The sequence below is a fragment of the Salmo salar genome, chromosome 01 (genome assembly GCF_965601325.2).
Source record: "Salmo salar chromosome 01, fSalSal1, whole genome shotgun sequence".
Lineage (NCBI taxonomy): Eukaryota > Metazoa > Chordata > Actinopteri > Salmoniformes > Salmonidae > Salmo > Salmo salar.
In genome coordinates this window covers 841,105-866,139 of record NC_138291.1, presented here as the reverse complement: position 1 = coordinate 866,139, position 25,035 = coordinate 841,105, and the positions used below count along the sequence as shown (strand labels likewise).

The following is a 25,035-nucleotide window of genomic DNA, read 5'->3' as shown; positions in this document are numbered from 1 at the left end:
GCAGCTAAGTAAATTATATCATCGAACGCGAAGACCAACGAAACATCCATTCTAACCGAGAGAGAGAGAGAGAGAGAGAGAGAGAGAACGCGGAGAAAACTCCCCAACAGAACCGAACTCTCCAACAAGAATCAGAACGACACACTGAGCGTAAATATATATTGATTGCAATTGTTCCCGAATGAGTGAGCCTTCAATTGTCAATTGTTAATATTAATGAACTCTGTAGGTGTGCATTCTCAGCTGACCGTTTATGACCCATTGTCTAACAGACCAGCCATGCCTGTTAGCCATTAGTGCACATTACTATACCAATCCTTTGTGACGATAATTACTGTTTGTATGTTTTCTGTTAATTACTTAGTGTAGTAAATAAATGATTTTAAGACAATTGATGTATGGATGATTTTAGTAAAGACTGGGTTCGTGCAGATACAACAATTTACGACGTTTGGAATGAGACTGGACTCGAGGTAAAATACACCATTTAAACCAGAAGATAATCGGCCTATACTATAATAGAATATAATATTATAGTACAGGAAAGTTATATTAGGAAAATTATAGCTTTGTAATCTGAATATTCTCCTTGGTGCCCCGATCTCCTAGTTAATTACAATTAAACGATTAATCAGTTTAATCGCGTGATAATAATTACAGGGAGCTAATTGATAAACATGTCTTCAGTTTAATGGTACCCCCAAAGACACGACACTACCTTTTAGATCGAAGCCCAAATAGAATGATAAAAGATAAGATGATAGAAGCCCATCTCCTACTGTAAATAACCTACACACTGTGTGTGTAGCCAGCCAGCCAGGTAGAAAAATGGCAGAAAAATAAAAGACGGACATCAGAGTATTTTCAATACACCAAAACGCAAAGTAAGAACCCTAGTAGCCTAATATCTCAAAGACTAGTTGATAAAATGTTCATAAGAAAGAAATGAAATTCTAATGGAAATGTTTCACAATGATGTCATTAGGCAGAGCAGGCAACAGATGGCACACAGACAGCAGAGTTGGGGACAGATATGCAGGGACAGACTGGCAGAGACAGGGAGTCTCAGGTAAGTTTGTTGAGTCTTTGTTTGGCAACATTATGAAAGGTTCTCAATTTTTTTGACTTGTAAAATAGGAACATAATTGGAAAATGCCATGGATGGTTAGAGTGGAGGGGGGGGGGGGGGGGGCAGGTAGCCTAGTGGTTAGAGTGTAGGGGCGGCAGGTAGCCTAGTGGTTAGAGTGTAGGGGCGGCAGGTAGCCTAGTGGTTAGAGTGTAGGGGCGGCAGGTAGCCTAGTGGTTAGAGTGGAGGGGGGGCAGGTAGCCTAGTGGTTAGAGTGTAGGGGGACGGCAGGTAGCCTAGTGGTTAGAGTGGAGGGGAGGCATGTAGCCTAGTGGTTAGAGTGTAGGGGGGGCAGGTAGCCTAGTGGTTAGAGTGTAGGGGGGGTAGGTAGCCTAGTGGTTAGAGTGTAGGGGAGGCAGGTAGCCTAGTGGTTAGAGTGTAGGGGAGGCAGGTAGCCTAGTGGTTAGAGTGTAGGGGCGGCAGGTAGCCTAGTGGTTAGAGTGGAGGGGGGGCAGGTAGCCTAGTGGTTAGAGTGTAGGGGAGGCAGGTAGCCTAGTGGTTAGTGGTTAGAGTGTAGGGGCGGCAGGTAGCCTAGTGGTTAGAGTGTAGGGGCGGCAGGTAGCCTAGTGGTTAGAGTGTAGGGGGGGCAGGTAGCCTAGTGGTTAGAGTGTAGAGGAGGCAGGTAGCCTAGTGGTTAGAGTGTAGGGGGGGCAGGTAGCCTAGTGGTTAGAGTGTAGGGGCGGCAGGTAGCCTAGTGGTTAGAGTGGAGGGGCGGCAGGTAGCCTAGTGGTTCGAGTGTAGGGGCGGCAGGTAGCCTAGTGGTTAGAGTGTAGGGGCGGCAGGTAGCCTAGTGGTTAGAGTGTAGGGGCGGCAGGTAGCCTAGTGGTTAGAGTGTAGAGGAGGCAGGTAGCCTAGTGGTTAGAGTGTAGAGGAGGCAGGTAGCCTAGTGGTTAGAGTGTAGAGGAGGCAGGAAGCCTAGTGGTTAGAGTGTAGGGGGATGCAGGTAGCCTAGTGGTTAGAGTGTAGGGGCGGCAGGTAGATTAGTGGTTAGAGTGTAGGGGCGGCAGGTAGCCTAGTGGTTAGAGTGTAGGGGCGGCAGGTAGCCTAGTGGTTAGAGTGTAGGGGCGGCAGGTAGCCTAGTGGTTAGAGTGTAGGGGGCGGCAGGTAGCCTAGTGGTTAGAGTGTAGAGGAGGCAGGAAGCCTAGTGGTTAGAGTGTAGAAGAGGCAGGTAGCCTAGTGGTTAGAGTGTAGGGGGCGGCAGGTAGACTAGTGGTTAGAGTGTAGGGGCGGCAGGTAGCCTAACCTTGCCTCGAACTGCCTCTCTTATGGGTCAGAATATAATTATGTAATTACGTCTTCTCTGCTCCACGATGTCAGTGTCCTTTTGGCTTAGTGGTCTGATTCCTCGCCCTCGCTCTGAAAGGGGTCTTCTGAGGACAGACAGACCTGTAGCTCAGCTCACAGCGTAGGAATGAAAACAGCTTAGATACCACGATTCAATGGGGAGTGGAGACCGGGTGGTCTGGCTTGAATTCACCCGCTTAGACACAGCTATTCGTCTGTAGCTTGGGTAGAAAAAAAGATTTATTTGTCTTCAACTTTGTGTTGCGTTTTGGGTTTGTTGACTACTCAGACCTTGGCTGCAGCTTGTGGTCAGTTAGTCTGAGATGTTAATTCTTAACTCAAATGTCTTACCCTCGGGTCAGAAGTGGGCGTCTTCCGCCTTTAGGGCAATTCTCTGGGCGTACCCAGTTACGAGGCAAGGTCTGGATTTTACTCAAATCCAATTTTAGACAACTAACTTCACATTTCATCTTTACCAAAACATTCTCTTTGATTTGGACAACGTACAATGTATAAACATCAAACATATCCTAGGAAAACTCTTAAAGTTACAATGTTTTCGTTATAACGTTGTCCTTTAACTTTTAATAACATAACAAAAATGACATTCATTTTCATATTCCATCTATCGTCATGACCACCATTGTGGCTGACGAAAACCCCTTGTCCCAAAGTCTATTTATTGCATGTTTTAATGTTCTGAGGCTGGTTCTCCATAGTGAGAGGACAAAGGATTTTAGTCTGTTGCCTAAGATTTACAATGGGTGTGAGGGGTCATAAAACCCCCCCACGTCTTCCTGTCCCTGGAGATCCCTTCTCCTCTGGTGGGGATGAAATCTCTCTGCAGGATTGTGGTCATTGGTAACCTGAGCTGAGCAGGACAGTCATGACAGGGTTATAATACAACCAGAATGTCATCACTGAAGGGTTATAATACAACCAGAATGTCATCACTGATAGGGTTATAATACAACCAGAATGTCATCACTGATAGGGTTATAATACAACCAGAATGTCATCACTGAAGGGTTATAATACAACCAGAATGTCATCACTGATAGGGTTATAATACAACCAGAATGTCATCACTGATAGGGTTATAATACAACCAGAATGTCATCACTGATAGGGTTATAATACAACCAGAATGTCATCACTGATAGGGTTATAATACAACCAGAATGTCATCACTGATAGGGTTATAATACAACCAGAATGTCATCACTGATAGGGTTATAATACAACCAGAATGTCATCACTGATAGGGTTATAATACAACCAGAATGTCATCACTGATAGGGTTATAATACAACCAGAATGTCATCACTGATAGGGTTATAATACAACCAGAATGTCATCACTGATAGGGTTATAATACAACCAGAATGTCATCACTGATAGGGTTATAATACAACCAGAATGTCATCACTGATAGGGTTATAATACAACCAGAATGTCATCACTGATAGGGTTATAATACAACCAGAATGTCATCACTGATAGGGTTATAATACAACCAGAATGTCATCACTGATAGGGTTATAATACAACCAGAATGTCATCACTGATAGGGTTATAATACAACCAGAATGTCATCACTGATAGGGTTATAATACAACCAGAATGTCATCACTGATAGGGTTATAATACAACCAGAATGTCATCACTGATAGGGTTATAATACAACCAGAATGTCATCACTGATAGGGTTATAATACAACCAGAATGTCATCACTGATAGGGTTATAATACAACCAGAATGTCATCACTGATAGGGTTATAATACAACCAGAATGTCATCACTGATAGGGTTATAATACAACCAGAATGTCATCACTGATAGGGTTATAATACAACCAGAATGTCATCACTGATAGGGTTATAATACAACCAGAATGTCATCACTGATAGGGTTATAATACAACCAGAATGTCATCACTGATAGGGTTATAATACAACCAGAATGTCATCACTGATAGGGTTATAATACAACCAGAATGTCATCACTGATAGGGTTATAATACAACCAGAATGTCATCACTGATAGGGTTATAATACAACCAGAATGTCATCACTGATAGGGTTATAATACAACCAGAATGTCATCACTGATAGGGTTATAATACAACCAGAATGTCATCACTGATAGGGTTATAATACAACCAGAATGTCATCACTGATAGGGTTATAATACAACCAGAATGTCATCACTGATAGGGTTATAATACAACCAGAATGTCATCACTGATAGGGTTATAATACAACCAGAATGTCATCACTGATAGGGTTATAATACAACCAGAATGTCATCACTGATAGGGTTATAATACAACCAGAATGTCATCACTGATAGGGTTATAATACAACCAGAATGTCATCACTGAGGGTTATAATACAACCAGAATGTCATCACTGATAGGGTTATAATACAACCAGAATGTCATCACTGATAGGGTTATAATACAACCAGAATGTCATCACTGATAGGGTTATAATACAACCAGAATGTCATCACTGATAGGGTTATAATACAACCAGAATGTCATCACTGATAGGGTTATAATACAACCAGAATGTCATCACTGATAGGGTTATAATACAACCAGAATGTCATCACTGATAGGGTTATAATACAACCAGAATGTCATCACTGATAGGGTTATAATACAACCAGAATGTCATCACTGATAGGGTTATAATACAACCAGAATGTCATCACTGATAGGGTTATAATACAACCAGAATGTCATCACTGATAGGGTTATAATACAACCAGAATGTCATCACTGATAGGGTTATAATACAACCAGAATGTCATCACTGATAGGGTTATAATACAACCAGAATGTCATCACTGATAGGGTTATAATACAACCAGAATGTCATCACTGATAGGGTTATAATACAACCAGAATGTCATCACTGATAGGGTTATAATACAACCAGAATGTCATCACTGATAGGGTTATAATACAACCAGAATGTCATCACTGATAGGGTTATAATACAACCAGAATGTCATCACTGATAGGGTTATAATACAACCAGAATGTCATCACTGAGGGTTATAATACAACCAGAATGTCATCACTGATAGGGTTATAATACAACCAGAATGTCATCACTGATAGGGTTATAATACAACCAGAATGTCATCACTGATAGGGTTATAATACAACCAGAATGTCATCACTGATAGGGTTATAATACAACCAGAATGTCATCACTGATAGGGTTATAATACAACCAGAATGTCATCACTGATAGGGTTATAATACAACCAGAATGTCATCACTGATAGGGTTATAATACAACCAGAATGTCATCACTGATAGGGTTATAATACAACCAGAATGTCATCACTGATAGGGTTATAATACAACCAGAATGTCATCACTGATAGGGTTATAATACAACCAGAATGTCATCACTGATAGGGTTATAATACAACCAGAATGTCATCACTGATAGGGTTATAATACAACCAGAATGTCATCACTGATAGGGTTATAATACAACCAGAATGTCATCACTGATAGGGTTATAATACAACCAGAATGTCATCACTGATAGGGTTATAATACAACCAGAATGTCATCACTGATAGGGTTATAATACAACCAGAATGTCATCACTGAGGGTTATAATACAACCAGAATGTCATCACTGATAGGGTTATAATACAACCTTCCTCTGACACCGCCTGGTATAGAGGTCCTGGATGTCAGGAAGCTTGGCCCCAGTGATGTACTAGGCCGTATGCATTACCCTCTGTAGCGCCTTACCGTCAGATAAAGAGCAATTTTCAGACCAGGCGGTGATGCAACCCGTCAGGATGCTCTTGGTGGTGCAGCTGTTTACCTTTTTGAGGATCTGGGGACCCATGCCAAATCTTTTCAATCTCCTGAGGGGGAAAAGGTGTTGTCGTGCCCTCTCTTAACAACTGTATTGATGTGTTTGGACCACAAAGGCTCGTTGGTGATGTGGACACAAAGGAACTTGAAACTCTCGACCCATTCCACTTCAGGCCCATCGATGTTAATGGGGGCCTGTTCGGCCCTCCTTTTCCAATAGTCCAAGATTATCTCCTTTGTCTTCCTCACATTGAGGGAGAGGTTGTTGTCCTGGCAACACACTGCCAGGTCTCTGACCTCCTCCCTATAGGCTGTCTCATCATTGTCAGTGATCAGGCCTACCACTGTTGTGTCATCAGCAAACTTAATGATGGTGCCACACAGTCGTGGGTGAACAGGGGGTACAGCAGGGGACTAAGCACGCACCCCTGAGGGGCCCCCACGTTGAGGACCCTTACCACTTGGGGGCGGCCCGTCAGGAAGTCCAGGATCCAGGTGCAGAGGGTGGTGTTCAGTCCCAGGGTCCTTAGCTCAGTGATGAGCTTGAGGGCACGATGGTGTTGAACGCTAAGCTGTAGTCAATGAACAGCATTCTCACACAGGTGTTCCTTTTGTCCAGGTGTGAAAAGGCAGTGTGGAGTGCAATAGAGATTGCATCATCTGTGGATCTGTTGGGGCGGTATGCAAATTGGAGTGGGTCTAGGGTTTCTGTGATAATGGTGTTGATGTAAGCCATGATCAGCCTTTCACAGCACTTCATGGCTACAGATGTGAGTGCTTCGGGTTGGTAGTCATTTAGGCAGGTTACCTTAGTGTTCTTGGGCACAGGCACTATGGTGGTCTGCTTAAAACATGTTGGTATTACAGACTCAGACAGGGACATGTAGAAAATGTCAGTGAATACACTTGCCAGTTGGTCAGCGCATGCTCTGAGGACACATCCTGGTAATCCATCTGACCCTGCGGCCTTGTGAATGTTGACCTGTTTAAAGGTCTTGCTCACATCGGCTACAGAGAGCGTGATCACACAGTCGTCCGGAACAACTGATGCTCTCGTGCATGTTTCAGTGTTACTTGCCTCGAAGCGAGCATAGAAGTAATTGAGCTTGTCTGTTAGGCTGGTGTCACTGGGCAGCTCGCAACTGTGCTTCCCTTTGTAGTCTATAATAGTTTGCAAGCCCTGCCACATCCGACGAGTGCCGGAACTGGTGTAGCACGATTTGATCTTAGTCCTGTATTGACTCTTTGCCTGTTTGATGGCTCGTCGGAGGGCATAGCAGGATTTCTTATAAGCTTCTGGATTAGAGTCCCGCTCCTTGAAAGCGGCAGCTCTAGACTTAGCTCAGTGAGGATGTTGCCTGTAATCCATGGCTTCTGGTTGGGGTATGTACGTCCAGTCACTGTGGGGACAATTTCATCGATGCACTTATTGATGAAGCAAGTGACTGATGTGGTGTATTCCTCAATGCCATTGTAAGAATCCCGGAACATATTCCAGTCTGTGCAGCAAAACAGTCCTGTAGTTTAGCATCTGGTTCATCTGACCACTTTTCTATTGACCGAGTCACTGGTGCTTCCTGCTTTAATTTCTGCTTGTAAGCAGAAGGATAGAACTATGGTCAGATTTGCCAAATGGAGGGAGAGATTTGTCTGCGTCTTAATCGTAGATCGTCCAGTTTGTTTTCCAATGATTGTACGTTGGCCAAAAATACGGAGGTGGTTTACCCACTCGTCTGCGAATGCTTACAAGTCACCCCGTCCTCCACCCCCTTTTTCTCCATCTTTTCCTCATGCCGATGACGGGGATTTGGGCCTTGTCTTGACAAAGCAGGATATTCTTTGCGTCAGACTCAGTAAAGAAAGCATCTTCGTCCAGTTCGAGGTGACTAATCGCTGTTTTGATATCCAGAAGCTCTTTTCCGTCATAAGAGATGGTAGCAGCAACATTATGTACAAAATGATTTACAAACAAAGCAAAAAAACAAACCAAATAGCAGTGTTGGTGAGGGGCCAGTAAAATGGCAGCTATCCCTTCCGGCACCATTATTATAGATACAACCATAATGTATTTATGGTTTTAGTTCTGCTTGCACATGTCACTAAATGTTTAAACTTTTCACAGTATATTTGCCCAAAACATATAAGATTGAAACATTTACACAAAAATACAATGACTTTACTGATTCATGTGTATGGTTTATTGGGGTGATTTGTACATGAGGAATGATTTATATGTTTCATAAAGTGGTATAATATAATAAATAATGTTTTACTGTGTTACTAAGCCATGGTCCTATGAGGCCTTGTCAAAATTAGTGCACTACATATGGAATACAATGCCATTTGGGACACATTCTTCTATTGAGTCATGTCTATCCACCGGCTGTAGTGGGAGATGGTGGTGTATAAACCAGGCTTCTATTGAGTCATGGTCTTGTCTATCCACCGGCTGTAGTGGAAGATGGTGGTGTATAAATCAGGCTTCTATTGAGTCATGGTCCTGTCTATCCACTGGCTGTAGTGGGAGATGGTGTTGTATAAACCAGGCTTCTATTGAGTCATGGTTCTGTCTATCCACTGGCTGTAGTGGGAGATGGTGTATAAACCAGGCTTCTATTGAGTCATGGTTCTGTCTATCCACTGGCTGTAGTGGGAGATGGTGGTGTATAAACCAGGCTTCTATTGGTCCTGTCTATCCACTGGCTGTAGTGGGAGATGGTGTTGTATAAATCAGGCTTCTATTGAGTCATGGTCTTGTCTATCCACCGGCTGTAGTGGGAGATGGTGGTGTATAAATCAGGCTTCTATTGGGTCATGGTCCTGTCTATCCACTGGCTGTAGTGGGAGATGGTGTTGTATAAACCAGGCTTCTATTGAGTCATGGTTCTGTCTATCCACTGGCTGTAGTGGGAGATGGTGTATAAACCAGGCTTCTATTGAGTCATGGTTCTGTCTATCCACTGGCTGTAGTGGGAGATGGTGGTGTATAAACCAGGCTTCCTGCTGGATCCACACTTCTTCCCTCCATTTGAAGTGATCCCAACTGCCACACCATTATACAGGAGAGGACCTCCAGAATCACCCTGCGGATTCACACACACACACACACACACACACACACACACACACACACACACACACACACACACACACACACACACACACACCACCCACATATATAATATGGAGATTCCTCAGACATCTAAAGGTTATTTCTGTCATTACATATATACTTTAACGCTGATTTTACAACCTATGAACACATTCATATTTACAGCATTGACCTGGGAAATAGATACAGGGGAGAGGAAGGGGAATGAATGAGACAATTATAAATGAAAGTAGAAAATATTGAGACATTTTGGTTCTTTCTGTTTATCGATACATCATCAGGAATTTATCAATAGAGGATGTAGACATATCCATATCCATGTAACTGGAAGATGTAGACATATCCATGTAACTGGAAGATGTAGACAATATTGAAGATCTGGTAGACAGATGCCTTACAACCTGGAATTAAAATAGATTTTGGGGGGGTTTGTATCATTTGATTTACACAACTACCACTTTGAAGATGCAAAATATTTTTTGTGAAACAAACAAGAAATAAGACAAAAAAACAGAACTTGAGCATGCATAACTATTCACCCCCCCAAAGTCAATACTTTGTAGAGCCACCTTTTGCAGCAATTACAGCTGTAAGTCTCTTGGGATATGTCTCTATTAGCTTGGCACATCTAGCCACTGGGATTTTTGTCCATTCGTCAAAGCAAAACTGCTCCAGCTGCCTTCAAGTTGGATGGGTTCCTCTGGTGTACAGCAGTCTTTAAGTCATACCACAGATTCTCAATTGGATTGAGGTCTGGGCGTTGCCTAGGCCATTCCAAGACATTTAAATGTTTCCCCTTAAACCACTCGAGTGTTGCTTTAGCAGTATGCTTATGGTCATTGTCATGACTAAAATGTAAATGTAAATCTCTGGACGACTGAAACAGGTTTCCCTCAAGAATTTCCATCCGTCATTCCTTCAATTCTGACCAGTTTCCCAGTCCCTGCTGATGAAAAATATCCCCACAGCATGACGCTGCCACCATCATGCTTCACTGTGGGGATGGAGCTCTCGGGGTGATGAGAGGTGTTGGGTTTGCGCCAGACATAACACTTTCCTTGATGGCCAAAAAGCTCAATTTTAGTCTCATCTGACCAGAGTAGCTTCTTCCATATGTTTGGGGAGTCTCCCACATGCCTTTTGGCGAACACCAAACGTGTTTGCTTATTTCTTTATTTAAGCAATGGCTTTTTTCTTTCCACTCTTCCGTAAAGCCCAGCTCTGTGGAGTGTACAGCTTAATGTGGTCCTATGGACAAATACTCCAATTTCTTCTGTGGAGCTCTGCAGCTCCTTCAGGGTTATCTTTGGTCTCTTTGTTGCCTCCCTGATTAATGCCCTCCTTGCCTGGTCTGTGAGTTTTGGTGGGCGGCCCTCTCTTGGCAGGTTTGTTGTTATGCCATATTCTTTCAATTTTGTTATAATGCACATCCGTGGGATGTTCAAAGTTTCTGATCTTTTTTTATAACCCAACCCTTTTTTTATAACCCAACCCTGATCTGTACTTCTCCACAACTTTGTCCCTGACCTGTTTGGAGAGCTCCTTGGTCTTCATGGTGTCGCTTGCTTGGTTTTACCACTTGCTTAGTGGTGTTGCAGACTCTGGGGCCTTTCAGAACAGTTGTATATATACTGAGATCATGTGACAGATCATGTGACACTTAGATTGCACACAAGTGGACTTTATTTAACTAAATATGTGACTTCTGAAGGTAATTAGTTGCACCAGATCTTATTTAGGGGCTTCATAGCAAAGGGGTGAATACATATGCAAGCACCACTTTTCCAGTGTTTTTTTATTTATTTTATTTTTAACAAGTTTTTTTTCTCCATTTCACTTCACCAATTTGGACTATTTTGTGTATGTCCATTAAATGAAATAAACATAAAAATCAATTTAAATTACAGGTTGTAATGCAACAACATAGGAAAAACGCCAAAGGGTGGTGAATACTTTTGCAAGGCACTGTAAAATTACGGATTATTATGTGGTGGACTTAAATCACAGGTGTCACTGCATGTGCTGGCAGCTACTTCCTACATTGGTTATGTCCCAACTTGGCACCCTACTTCCTACACAGTGCACTACTTCTGACCAAAAAAAGGAGTCAAAGTGGTCAAAAGTAGTGCACAATGACTGTAATAGGGTGCCAAAATGGAGGCAAAACCATAAGCTGGTCTTCAAACCATAAACTGTTGGACTTGGGTTGAATTGACCTGACAGTAAAAGGGGACTGACACAGAGGAGAGAGCCAGAGACAGAGACAGACAGAGAGAAGACTGGTATGTAACTTACCTTGACCAAAGCAATGTCATTACTGAAGACTTATCTCTTCAGTAGGTCCTATGATTAAGTATAGTCTGGCCCAGGAGTGTGAAGGTGAACGGAAAGGCTGGAGCAACGAACCGCCCTTGCTGTCTCTGCCTTGCCGGTTCCCCTCTTTCCACTGGGATTCTCTGCCTCTAACCCTATTACAGGGGCTGAGTCACTGGCTTACTGGTGTTCTTCCATGCCGTCCATGGGAGGGGTGCGTCACTTGAGTGGGTTGAGTCACTGACGTGGTCTTCCTGTCTGGGTTGGCGCGCCCCCGTTGGGTTGTGCCATGGCGGAGATCGTTGTGGGCTATACTCGGCCTTGTCTTAGGACGGTAAGTTGGTGGTTGGAGACATCCCTCTAGTGGTGTGGGGGCTGTGCTTTGGCAAAGTGGGTGGGGTTATATCCTGCCTGTTTGGCCCTGTCCAGGGGTATCATCGGATGGGGCCACAGTGTCTTCTGATCCCTCCTGTCTCAGCCTCCAGTATTTATGCTGCAGTAGTTTATGTGTCGGGGGGCTAGGGTCAGTCTATTACATCTGGAGTATTTCTCTTGTCTTATCCGGTGTCCTGTGTGAATTTAAATATGCTCTCTCTAATTCTCTCTTTCTCTCTTTCTGTCCTCTCTCTCGGAGGACCTGAGCCCTAGGACCATGCCTCAGGACTACCTGGCATGATGACTCCTTGCTGTCCCCAGTCCACCTGGCCGTGCTGCTGCTCCAGTTTCAACTGTTCTGCCCGCAGCTATGGAACCCTGACCTGTTCACCGGACGTGCTTGTTGCACCCTCGACAACTACTATGATTATTATTATTTGACCATGCTGGTTATTTATGAACATTTTAACATCTTGACCATGTTCAATTACAATATCCACCCTGCACAGCCAGAAGAGGACTGGCCACCCCTCATAGCCTGGTTCCTCTCTAGGTTTCTTCCTAGGTTTTTGGCCTTTCTAGCGAGTTTTTCCTAGGGAGTTTTTCCTAGCCACCGTGCTTCTTTCACATGCATTGCTTGCTGTTTGGGGTTTTAGGCTGGGTTTCTGTACAGCACTTTGAGATATCAGCTGATGTACGAAGGGCTATATAAATAAATTTGATTTAAATTTGATTTGATTATCATAGTTAGAGATGCTGAAATTGAAAACTTCAACAATGTTAAAGGTTTGTTTAGAATCCTCTGGTTCGCTCAGGGAGTGAGCTCCTAGGACGACCTTCCTCCCGTCTGACCTGTCAATCAAAACAAACAGCACAAACAAAGATCAGTTACAACAACTAAAACATGATGATGATGACCCTGAGAATAATTTCATCATCATCATCATCTTCATAAACATTTTAAATACATTGCCAAATTAATAATGTGCTGCAAAATGTAGTTAACTTCTCTGGGGTATGTGGGATGCTAGAGAAGGACACACTGCCAACAGCCAGTGAAATAGCAGGGCGGCAAAACAGCAAAAATCTCATAATTCAAATTTCTCAAACATAGAACTATTATATCCCATTTTAAAGATACACTTCTCGTTAATCCAACCACATTGTCCGATTTCAAAAAGGCTTTACGGCGAAAGCAAAACATTAGATTATGTTAGGACAGCGCCTAAAACATAAAAGCCACACAGCCATTTTCCAAGCAAGGAGAGGCGTCACAAACACCAGAAGTACAGCTAAAATTAAGCACTAACCTTTGATGATCTTCATCAGATGGCACTCATAGGACTTCATGTTACACAATACATGTATGTTTTGCTCGATAAAGTTCATATTTATATACAAAAAAAACATTTTAAATTGGCCCGTAATGTTCAGAAATGTTTTTCCTTCAAAAACTTCCGGTGAATGAGCACATCAATTTATAGAAATATTCATCATAAACGTTGATAAAATATTAAACTGTTATTCAAAGAATTATAGATAGACATCTCCTTAACCTCTTACATCTAGACGTTCCGCTAGCGGAACATCTGCTCCAATATCCAATGATAGGCGTGGCGCGAATTACAAATTCCTCAAAAATACAAAAAACTTCAATTTTTCAAACATATGACTATTTCACAGCATTTTAAAGACAAGACTCTCCTTTATCTAACCACACTGTCCGATTTCAAAAAAGGCTTTACAGCGAAAGCAAAACATTAGATTATGTCAGCAGAGTACCAAGCCAGAAATAATCAGACACCCATTTTTCAAGCTAGCATATATGTCACAAAAAACAAAACCACAGCTAAATGCAGCACTAACCTTTTGATGATCTTCATCAGATGACAACCCTAGGACATTATGTTATACAATGCATGCATGTTTTGTTCAATCAAGTTCATATTTATATCAAAAACCAGCTTTTTACATTAGCATGTGACGTTCAGAACTAGCCGCATACCCCCCGCAAACATCCGGTGAATTTACTAAATTACTCACGATAAACGTTCACAAAAAACATAACAATTATTTTAAGAATTATAGATACAGAACTCCTCTATGCACTCGATATGTCCGATTTTAAAATAGCTTTTCGGTGAAAGCACATTTTGCAATATTCTCAGTAGATAGCCCAGCCATCACGGCTAGCCATTTAGACACCGACCAAGTTTAGCCCTGATCAAACTCCGATTTACTATTACAAAAGTTTCATTACCTTTGTTGTCTTCGTCAGAATGCACTCCCAGGACTGCTACTTCAATAACAAATGTTGGTTTGGTCCAAAATAATCCATCGTTATATCCGAATAGCGGCGTTTTGTTCGTGCGCTCCAGACACTATCCGAAATGGTAAAGAAGGGTCGCGCGCATGGCGCAATTCGTGACCAAAAAATTCTAAATATTCCATTACCGTACTTCGAAGCATGTCAACCGCTGTTTAAAATAAATTTTTATGCCATTTTTCTCGTAGAAAAGCGATAATATTCCGACCGGGAATCTCCTTTTCGGCAAACAGAGGAAAAAATCACAAAGACGGGGGCGGCCAGGTCACGCGCCTAAGCCCACAGTCCCTTGATCGGCCACTTGAGAAAGGCGATAATGTGTTTCAGCCTGGGGCTGGGATGACGACATTCAGGTTTTTCCCGGGCTCTGAGCGCCTATGGACGACGTAGGAAGTGTCACGTTAGAGCAGAGATCCTTAGTAAAAGATAGAGATGGCAAAGAAGTTCCAGAAATGGTCAGACAGGCCACTTCCTGTAAAGGAATCTCTCAGGTTTTGACCTGCCATTTGAGTTCTGTTATACTCACAGACACCATTCAAACAGTTTTAGAAACTTTAGGGTGTTTTCTATCCATATATAATAAGTATATGCATATTCTAGTTACTGGGTAGGATTAGTAACCAGATTAAATCGGGTACGTTTTTTATCCAGCCGTGAAAATACTGCCCCCTAGCCATAAGAGTTAGTGGAAGCCTTAGGAAGTGTAAAATGAACCCGAAGTCACTGTGTGTTAGATAGGCAATCACTTGAAAAAACTGCAAGCCTCAGATTTCCCACTTCCTGGTTGGATTTTTCTCAGGTCTTTGCCTGCCATATGAGTTCTGTTATACTCACAGACATCATTCAAACAGTTTTAGAAACTTCAGAGTGTTTTCTATCCAAATCTACTAATAATATGCATATCCTACCTTCTGAGCCTGAGTAGCAGGCAGTTTACTACGGGCATGCCTTTCATCCGGACGCCAAAATACTGCCCCCTGCCCTAGAGAAGTTAAGAGTTTATTCAGAAGATAACAGCTCTATAAACATTCTTTCGTAGAGCCCGGACTTTCTAGTTATTTACATTTACCTGATTGGCTTAATCAGTTAATATTAATTACAGAGAAGTTATTTTATAGAATAGCATGTCATATCACTTAATCCGGCATAGCCAAAGACATGACAGGTTCATCAACAAAAAGTCCACAACATTTTCAGTAGCGTTAGTCATTCTGGCGGAGAAATCTGCTCGCTCACGCTGCTAGCTAGCTAGCTACTGCTACTTGCTACTGAAGATAGCAAGGCAAATTTAAATAAATTGCACTAACCGGACACAAAAATTAATTTCTAAAACCAATAAAAATAATTATAATATACCTTCCTTGTCTCCTGTAATTTGAAAAAACTCATTTGAATTGAATAATATCACAAAATGCTCAATTATCACTCTTCACTCTTAATCTCTATCCAACAATGTCACCAAGCTTCTCAACATAGAACCCCCATAATGCTCTGTGGCACAATTCCAGTACAACACACTAGGTTCATTCTCTGATCCTAATTTTATGATTGGATGGACTGCATGTCAGTTCATACTGCAAAAGCTTTGATTGGTTGGAGGACGTCCTCCGGAAATGGTCATAATTACCATGTATGTCTATGGAAGGGGGTGAGGCCTACGAGCCTCCTAGGTTTTGTATTGAAGTCAATGTAGCCAGAGGAGGATGGAAGCTAGCTGTCCTCCGGCTACACCATGGTGCTACCCCAGACAGTGCTGTTGAAGTTACTGTAGACCGTCATTGCAAAACAGTGTATTTTAATCAATTATTTGGTGACATATGAATATATTTAGTATATTTTTATCTAAAAAGGATCACTTTTTTAATGTTTCACAATTTTTATTTTTATGACATTTCACTGAGGAGGATGGTCCTCCCCTTCCTCCTCTGAGGAGCCTCCACTGTTGTAGAAGAATAAACTTACTGCATAAAAAGACAGCCAGCAGAGCAGCAGTCAGGAACAGTCGTCTCTCACAGCCCATGGTGTCAGTCTGTCTGGTTACACAGTGTCTCTCAGAGCAGAGAACACACAGTATTATTCTGGACGCAGAAAGGGAGGAAATCTATAAATCAGCCAAGTTGGCGCAGAGAGGCGAAGGGAGGACATGCCTCCAACATTCCTACAACTCCAACAGGAAAAACAGGGAGGGAGATTGTTCTCACTTCTCACACTTTCTCTTTTGGAATTAGGTGTCTAGGTTTTCATGCACATTACGTTTTAAACATCTTCTTTTGCTCAAATATAAAACCAAACAGTCAAATATGGAAATGAAGAAATAGTTCCATTTGTTAGTCTATGTATCTCATACATTTATACAATTATCTTTGCAATTATCAAATAGAAATATGTTGTGTTACTAATCTGATCACTGTGGTACGGCAGGTTGACTAGTGGTTAGAGCGTTGGACTAGTAACCGAAAGTGTTGCAAGATCGAATCCCAGAGCTGACAAGGTAAAAATCTGTCATTCTGCTCCTGAACAAGACAGTTAACCCACTGTTCCTAGGCCGTCATTGAAAATAAGAATTTGTTCTTAACTGACTTGCCTAGTTAAATAAAGGTAGACAAAACTGTAGGCCTACAGAGGGCCTAATCTTAATTAAAATTACACACTCATTACGCATCTGAAGTGTTGGCACTCTTCCTCACATGTAATCTGTTAGAGCTGAAAGTTTACACTGAAGAGAGGGAGGAAACAAAGACACCGACAAGAACATGTTCTGCAAGAGAAGGCTGACTCCCCTTCCCGTAAACGCAGATGAAAACAGCAAACTCAGCCAACCCAATGATCAAATCAAATTTATTTATATAGCCCTTCTTACATCAGCTGATATCTCAAAAGTGCTGTACAGAAACCCAGCCTAAAACCCCAAACAGCAAGCAATGCAGGTGTAGAAGCACGGTGGCTAGGAAAAACTCCCTAGAAAGGCCAGAACCTAGGAAGAAACCTAGAGAGGAACCAGGCTATGAGGGGTGGCTAGGAAAAACTCCCTAGAAAGGCCAGAACCCAGGAAGAAACCTAGAAAGGAACCAGGCTATGAGGGGTGGCCAGTCCTCTTCTGGCGGTGCCGGGTGGAGATTATAACAGCACATGGCCAAGATGTTCAAATGTTCATAAATGACCAGCATGGTCAAATAATAATAATCATAGTAGTTGTCGAGGGCGCAACAAGTCAGTAACACAAGAGTAAGTGTCAGTTGGATTTTCATAGCCGATCTTTGAGAGTATCTCTACCGCTCCTGCTGTCTCTAGAGAGTTGAAAACAGCAGGTCTGGGACAGGTAGCACGTCCGGTGAATAGATCAGGGTTCCAGCAGGTCTGGGACAGCAGGTCTGGGACAGGTAGCACGTCCAGTGAACAGGTCAGGGTTCCATAGCCGCGGGCAGAACAGTTGGAACTGGAGCAGCAGCACGGCCAGGTGAACTGGGGACAGCAAGGAGTCATCAAGCCAGGTAGTCCTGAGGCATGGTCCTAGGGCTCAGGTCCTCCGAGAGAGAGAAAGAAAGAGAGAATTAGAGAGAGCATATTTAAATTCACACAGGACACCGGATAAGACAAGAGAAATACTCCAGATGTAACAGACTGACCCTAGCCCCCCGACACATAAACTACTGCAGCATAAATACTGGAGGCTGAGACAGGAGGGGTCAGGAGACACTGTGGCCCCATCCGATGAAACCCCCGGACAGGGCCAAACAGGTAGGATATAAAGACTATAAACAGCAAACCAAGCTAATGATACAGATTAAAACAACAAACTCAGCCAACCCAATGATAAAGACTATAAACAGCAAACTGAGCCAACCCAATGATAAAGACTATAAACAGCAAACTCAGCCAACCCAATGATAAAGACTATAAACAGCAAACTGAGCCAACCCAATGATAAAGACTATAAACAGGAAACTCAGCCAACCCAATGATAAAGACTATAAACAGCAAACTCAGCCAACCCAATGATAAAGACTCTAAACAGCAAACTGAGCCAACCCAATGATAAAGACTCTAAACAGCAAACTCAGCCAAACCAATGATAAAGACTATAAACAGGAAACTCAGCCAACCCAATGATAAAGACTCTAAACAGCAAACTCAGCCAACCCAATGATAAAGACTCTAAACAGCAAACTGAGCCAACCCAATGATAAAGACTATAAACAGGAAACTCAGCCAACCTAATGATAAAGACTACAAACAGGAAACTCAGCCAACCCAATGATAAGGGAGTACCAGGTAATAACATGGCTATATACAGGGGGTACCAGGTAGTAACATGGCTATATACAGGAAGTACCAGGTAATAACATGGCTATATACAGGGGGTACCAGGTAGTAACATGGCTATATACAGGGAGTACCAGGTAGTAACATGGCTATATACAGGGGGTACCAGGTAGTAACATGGCTATATACAGGGGGTACCAGGTAATAACATGGCTATATACAGGGGGTACCAGGTAATAACATGGCTATATACAGGGGGTACCAGGTAGTAACATGGCTATATACAGGAAGTACCAGGTAATAACATGGCTATATACAGGGAGTACCAGGTAATAACATGGCTATATACAGGGAGTACCAGGTAATAACATGGCTATATACAGGGAGTACCAGGTAATAACATGGCTATATACAGGAAGTACCAGGTAATAACATGGCTATATACAGGAAGTACCAGGTAGTAACATGGCTATATACAGGGGGTACCAGGTAGTAACATGGCTATATACAGGGGGTACCAGGTAGTAACATGGCTATATACAGGGGGTACCAGGTAGTAACATGGCTATATACAGGAAGTACCAGGTAATAACATGGCTATATACAGGGAGTACCAGGTAATAACATGGCTATATACAGGGAGTACCAGGTAGTAACATGGCTATATACAGGGAGTACCAGGTAGTAACATGGCTATATACAGGGTTTACCAGGTAATAACATGGCTATATACAGGGGGTACCAGTTAATAACATGGCTATATACAGGAAGTACCAGGTAGTAACATGGCTATATACAGGGGGTACCAGTTAATAACATGGCTATATACAGGGGGTACCAGGTAGTAACATGGCTATATACAGGGGGTACCAGTTAATAACATGGCTATATACAGGGATTACCAGGTAATAACATGGTTATATACAGGGAGTACCAGGTAATCACATGGCTATATACAGGGAGTACCACTACTGAGCCGTTGTGCAGGGGTTTGAGGTAATAACATGGCTATATACAGAGAGTATCAGTACCGAGTTGATGTGCAGGGGTACCAGGTAATAACATGACTATATACAGGGAGTACCACTACTGAGCCGTTGTGCAGGGGTACCAGGTAATTGAGGAATATATGTACATATAAGGAGGGGTACAGTGAGTGCAAAAAGGGTCAATGCAGGTAGTCCAGGTAGCCATTTGATTAGCTATTTTGCAGTCTTAAGGCTTGGGAGTAGAAGATGTTCAGGGTCTTGTTGGTCCCAGACTTGGTGCATCAGTACCGTTTGCCATGCGGTAGCAGAGAGAACAGTGTATGACTTGGTTGGCTATTGTCTTTTACAATTTTTAGGGCCTTCCTCTGACACCGCCTGGTATAGAGGTCCTGGATGGCAGGGAGTTCGGCCCCAGTGATGTACTGGGCCTTCCTCTGACACCGCCTGGTATAGAGGTCCTATATGGCAGGGAGTTCGGCCCCTGTGATGTACTGGGCCTTCCTCTGACACCGCCTGGTATAGAGGTCCTATATGGCAGGGAGTTCGGCCCCTGTGATGTACTGGGCCTTCCTCTGACACCACCTGGTGTAGAGGTCCTGGATGGCAGGGAGCTGGGCTCCAGTGATGTACTGGGCCTTCCTCTGACACCGCCTGGTATAGAGGTCCTGGATGGCAGGGAGCTGGGCCCCTGTGATGTACTGGGCCTTACGCACTACCCTCTGTAGCCCGTTACAGTCAGATGCCAAGCAGTTTCCGTACCAAGCGGTGATGCAGACAGTCAAAATGCTCTCAGTGGTGCAGCTGTATAACTTTTTGAGGATCTGAGGACCCATGCCAAATCTTATCAGTCTCCTGAGGGGGAAGAGGCATTGTTGTAGCTCTTCACAACTGTATGAGAATATGTGGAGCATGTTTAGTCCTTAGTGATGTGGACACAGAAGAACACGAAGCCCTTGACCTGCTCCACTATGTAGATGGGGGTGTGCTCAGCTTTCTGTTTCCTGTAGTCCACGATCAGCTCCTTTGTTTTTGCTGACGACGAGGGAGAGGTTGTTGTCCTGGCACCACACTGATAATCTCCCTCCCTGTTTTTCCTGTTGGGAATGTTGGAGGCATGTCCTCCCTTCGCCTCTCTGCGCCAACTTGGCTGATTTATAGATTTCCTCCCTTTCTGCGTTCAGAATAATACTGTGTGTTCTCTGCTCTGAGAGACACTGTGTAACCAGACAGACTGACACCATGGGCTGTGAGAGAGGACTGTTCCTGACTGCTGCTCTGCTGGCTGTCTTTTTATGCAGTAAGTTTATTCTTCTACAATACTGACTTTTCTAAATTAGAAATTATGACACCGCTTGCTTTTTAGGTGTTTATTGGTATGACATTTTCAAAGCCAAACAAACAAAATCTCTGTGCAAACTCTTTTGAATTTACTTGAATGAATTGGTCGCTTATGAAATTACCATTATACTTTTCTGATGATCCCTTAGGGCCCCATTTCTGTTCTGATGTTCTATGGACAGGATAGCCTTCTCCTAAAAACGCTCTCAGATCAAAGATATCTATGCGCCTATCGACATGTTCAGATCCACATTTATGATTCTCTATCTGCGGCGTGTGTTCAGGTGATGCTATCACCGGTGGACGAGAGGCGGAGGCCCACTCCCGTCCGTACATGGCCTCGCTGCAGGTCGCCGACGGCGGCAGGATGAAACATGAGTGCGGAGGGTTTCTGGTGGCCGATCAGTGGGTGATGAGCGCCGCACACTGCTTTCTCTCTGGGTGAGTTCTCCTGTAGTGGAGATTCTCCTGTTTCTACCGTAGCCGTATTATTGGAACGTTTTACAGTAGTACAAGTTTACAGTATATGCACAATTACAGTAAATGGACAATTGGAAAGTAAAATGATGCTCAGATTGTCCACTCAAACTGATGCATAAATTATATTAACTACATTTTGCAGCACGTTATTCATTTGGCGACGTATTTCAAATGTTTATGAAGATGATGATGAAATGATTCACTGCTCAGGCCAGCATGTGTTGTCATCATCATCATGTTGTAGTAACTGATCTTTGTTTGTGCTGTTTGTTTTGATTGACAGGTCAGAAGGGAGGAAGGTCGTCCTAGGAGCTCATTCTCTGAGCGAACCAGAGGATTCTAAACAAACCTTTAACATTGTTGAAGTGTTCAGTCACCCTGATTTCTGTACCTCTAACTATGATAATGACATTGCTTTGGTCAAGGTAAGTCACATACCAGTCTTCTCTCTGTCTGTCTCTGTCTCTCTCGGCTCTCTCCTCTGTGTCAGTCCCCTTTTACGGTCAGGTCAATTCAACCCAAGTTCAACAGTTTATGTATATAGTTTGAATACCTCCTTAAGGTTTTGCCTCCATTTTGGCACCCTGTTACAGTCATTGTGCACTACGTTTGACCACTTTGACTCCTTTTTTGGTCAGAAGTAGTGCACTGTGTAGGAAGTAGGGTGCCAAGTTGGGACATAACCAACACGTTCTCTTGCCTCTGAGCAAAAAAGAATCTACTCTGTGATTGGCAGCTGGACCGGCCAATCGTGGCCAGTGATGCAGTAAAATCCCTGAAGTTCCAACGTGACCAAGGGGCTGACCCCGACACGGACCAGGAGGTCAACACGGCGGGGTGGGGGTCACTGAACAACCTGGGGTCACGACCTGACAAGCTACAGGAACTGGTGATCGCTGTGATGAACCGTGTTCGATGCGGCCGCAGTGACTACTATGGCAAGAAGTTCACTAAAAACATGCTGTGCGCTGCCAGCACGCGCAGTGACACCTGTGATGTAAGTCTACCACATAATATATCCGTAAAATAACGTAGACTATAAAAAAATATATGTCTACCAGATCTTCAATATTGTCTACATCTTCCATTTACAACATTAACATGTCGACATCTTTCATTTCCAGGAATATGTTTACATCATCAAATTACACATCTATTCAAATTAATATGTCTACAGCTTCCATTTACATTAATATGTCTACATCTTCCATTAAATTAATATGTCTACATCTATATATATTAATATGTCTAACTCCTTCATTTACATTAATATGTCTGCATATTCCATTTACATTAACTCAGTTGACAGTTTTATTTATTTTATTTCACCTTTATTTAACCAGGTAGGCAAGTTGAGAACAAGTCCTTTATTTAACCAGGTAGGCTAGTTGAGAACAAGTCCTTTATTTAACCAGGTAGGCTAGTTGAGAACAAGTCCTTTATTTAACCAGGTAGGCCAGTTGAGAACAAGTCCTTTATTTAACCAGGTAGGCAAGTTGAGAACAAGTTCTCATTTACAACTGCGACCTGGCCAAGATAAAGCAAAGCAGTGCGACACAAACAACAACACAGAGTTACACATGGAGTAAAACAAACATACAGTCAATAACACAATAGAATATCTGTATACATTGTCTGCAAATGAAGTAAGGAGGTAAGGCAATAAATAGGCCAATAGTGGCAAAGTAATTACAAATTTGCAATTTACACTGGAGTGATATTTGTGCAGATGAGGAAGTAGCAAGTAGAAATACTGGTGTACAAAGGGCAGAAAAACAAAAACAATATGGGGATGAGGTAGTTGGTTGGATGGGCTATTTACAGATGGGCTGTGTTCAGCTGCAGCGATCGGTAAGCTGCTCTGACAGCTGATGCTTGAAGTTAGTGAGGGAGATATGAGTCTACAGCTTCAGTGATTTTTGCAATTCGTTCCAGTCCTTGGCAGCAGAGAACTGGAAGGAAAGGTGGCCTTGATAAATTCCCAACGGTGTATAGATAGACAGAAATGACAAATATCCCTCAATATTTTCTTCTTACATTTATAATTGGCCCCCTTCCTCTCCCCTGTAACTATTTCCATTTCCCAGGTCATTGCTGTAAATGAGAATGTGTTCAAAGTGGACGTAGGTCGTAAAATAAGGGTTAAATAAGATATATATGTAATGACAGAAATAACCTTTAGAGGGCTGAGGAATCTCCATATTGTTTTGTGTGTGTGTGTGTGTGTGTGTGTGTGTGTGTGTGTGTGTGTGTGTGTGTGTGTGTGTGTGTGTGTGTGTGTGTGTGTGTGTGTGTGTCCGTGTGTGTGTGTGTGTGGGGGGGGGGGGGGGGGGGGGGGGGAATCCGCAGGGTGATTCTGGAGGTCCTCTCCTGTATAATGGTGTGGCAGTTGGGATCACTTCAAATGGAGGGAAGAAGTGTGGATCCAGCAGGAAGCCTGGTTTATACACCACCATCTCCCACTACAGCCAGTGGATAGACAAGACCATGACTCAATAGAAGCCTGGTTTATACACCACCATCTCCCACTACAGCCAGTGGATAGACAAGACCATGACTCAATAGAAGCCCGGTTTATACACCACCATCTCCCACTACTGCCAGTGGATAGACAAGACCATGACTCAATAGAAGCCTGGTTTATACACCACCATCTCCCACTACAGCCAGTGGATAGACAAGACCATGACTCAATAGAAGCCTGGTTTATACACCACCATCTCCCACTACTGCCAGTGGATAGACAAGACCATGACACAATAGAAGCCTGGTTTATACACCAACATCTCCCACTACAGCCGGTGGATAGACAGGACCAATAGAAGCCTGGTTTATACACCACCATCTCCCACTACAGCCAGTGGATAGACAAGACCATGACACAATAGAAGCCTGGTTTATACACCCCCATCTCCCACTACAGCCGGTGGATAGACAGAACCAATAGAAGAATGATGTGTCCCAAATGGCATTGTATTCCATATGTAGTCCACTAATTTTGACAAGGCCTCATAGGACCATGGTTTAGTGACACAGTAAAACAATACTCATTATATTATACCACTTTATAAAACATATAATTGTGTAAAAATGTTGTGTATTGTGTAAACATTTTGTGCATTGTGTAAAAATCACGGCAATAAACCATACACATGAATCAGTAAAGTCATTGTAGTTTTGGGTAAATGTTTCAATCTTATATGTTTTGGGCAAATATACTGTGAAAAGTTTAAACATTTAGTGACATGTGCAAGCAGAACTAAAACCATAAATACATTATGGTTGTATCTATAATAATGGTGCCGGAAGGGATAGCTGCCATTTTACTGGCCCCTCACCAACACTGCTATTTGGTTTGTTTTTTTGCTTTGTTTGTAAATCATTTTGTACATAATGTTGCTGCTACCGTCTCTAATGACCGAAAAGAGCTTCTGGATATCAAAACAGCGATTAGTCACCTCGAACTGGACGAAGATGCTTTCTTTACTGAGTCTGACGCAAAGAATATCCTGCTTTGTCAAGACAAGGCCCAAATCCCCGTCATCGGCATGAGGAAAAGATGGAGAAAAAGGGGG

General features: G+C 42.8%; 1 protein-coding gene and 1 long non-coding RNA gene across 3 annotated transcripts; both read left to right on the top strand.

Annotated features, from left to right (window-relative positions):
• Positions 1 to 986: 986 nt before the first annotated feature.
• Positions 987 to 24,625, top strand: cfd (complement factor D (adipsin)). 2 transcript variants are annotated; one of them, XM_082956371.1, is made up of 6 exons: positions 987 to 1,069; positions 20,824 to 20,939; positions 21,265 to 21,421; positions 21,744 to 21,885; positions 22,197 to 22,457; positions 23,810 to 24,625. In XM_082956371.1, the coding sequence occupies exons 1-6, from the start codon at positions 1,002 to 1,004 to the stop codon at positions 23,957 to 23,959; spliced, it is 894 nt and encodes a 297-aa protein (XP_082812497.1). In that variant the 5' UTR covers positions 987 to 1,001; the 3' UTR covers positions 23,960 to 24,625.
• LOC145858581 (uncharacterized) lies at positions 22,464 to 23,285 on the top strand. Its single transcript, XR_014379017.1, has 2 exons — positions 22,464 to 22,839; positions 22,948 to 23,285. It is a non-coding gene; the product is annotated as an uncharacterized LOC145858581 (long non-coding RNA).
• Positions 24,626 to 25,035: the final 410 nt, after the last annotated feature.

Coding starts and splice junctions, on each gene's coding strand:
- cfd (XM_082956371.1), top strand. CDS start 1,002: ATGGCACACAGACAGCAGAGTTGGGGACAGATATGCAGGGACAGACTG. Junction 20,940..21,264: donor GCTGGCTGTCTTTTTATGCA/GTAAGTTTATTC, acceptor GCGTGTGTTCAG/GTGATGCTATCACCGGTGGA. Junction 22,458..23,809: donor CGCGCAGTGACACCTGTGAT/GTAAGTCTACCA, acceptor GGGAATCCGCAG/GGTGATTCTGGAGGTCCTCT.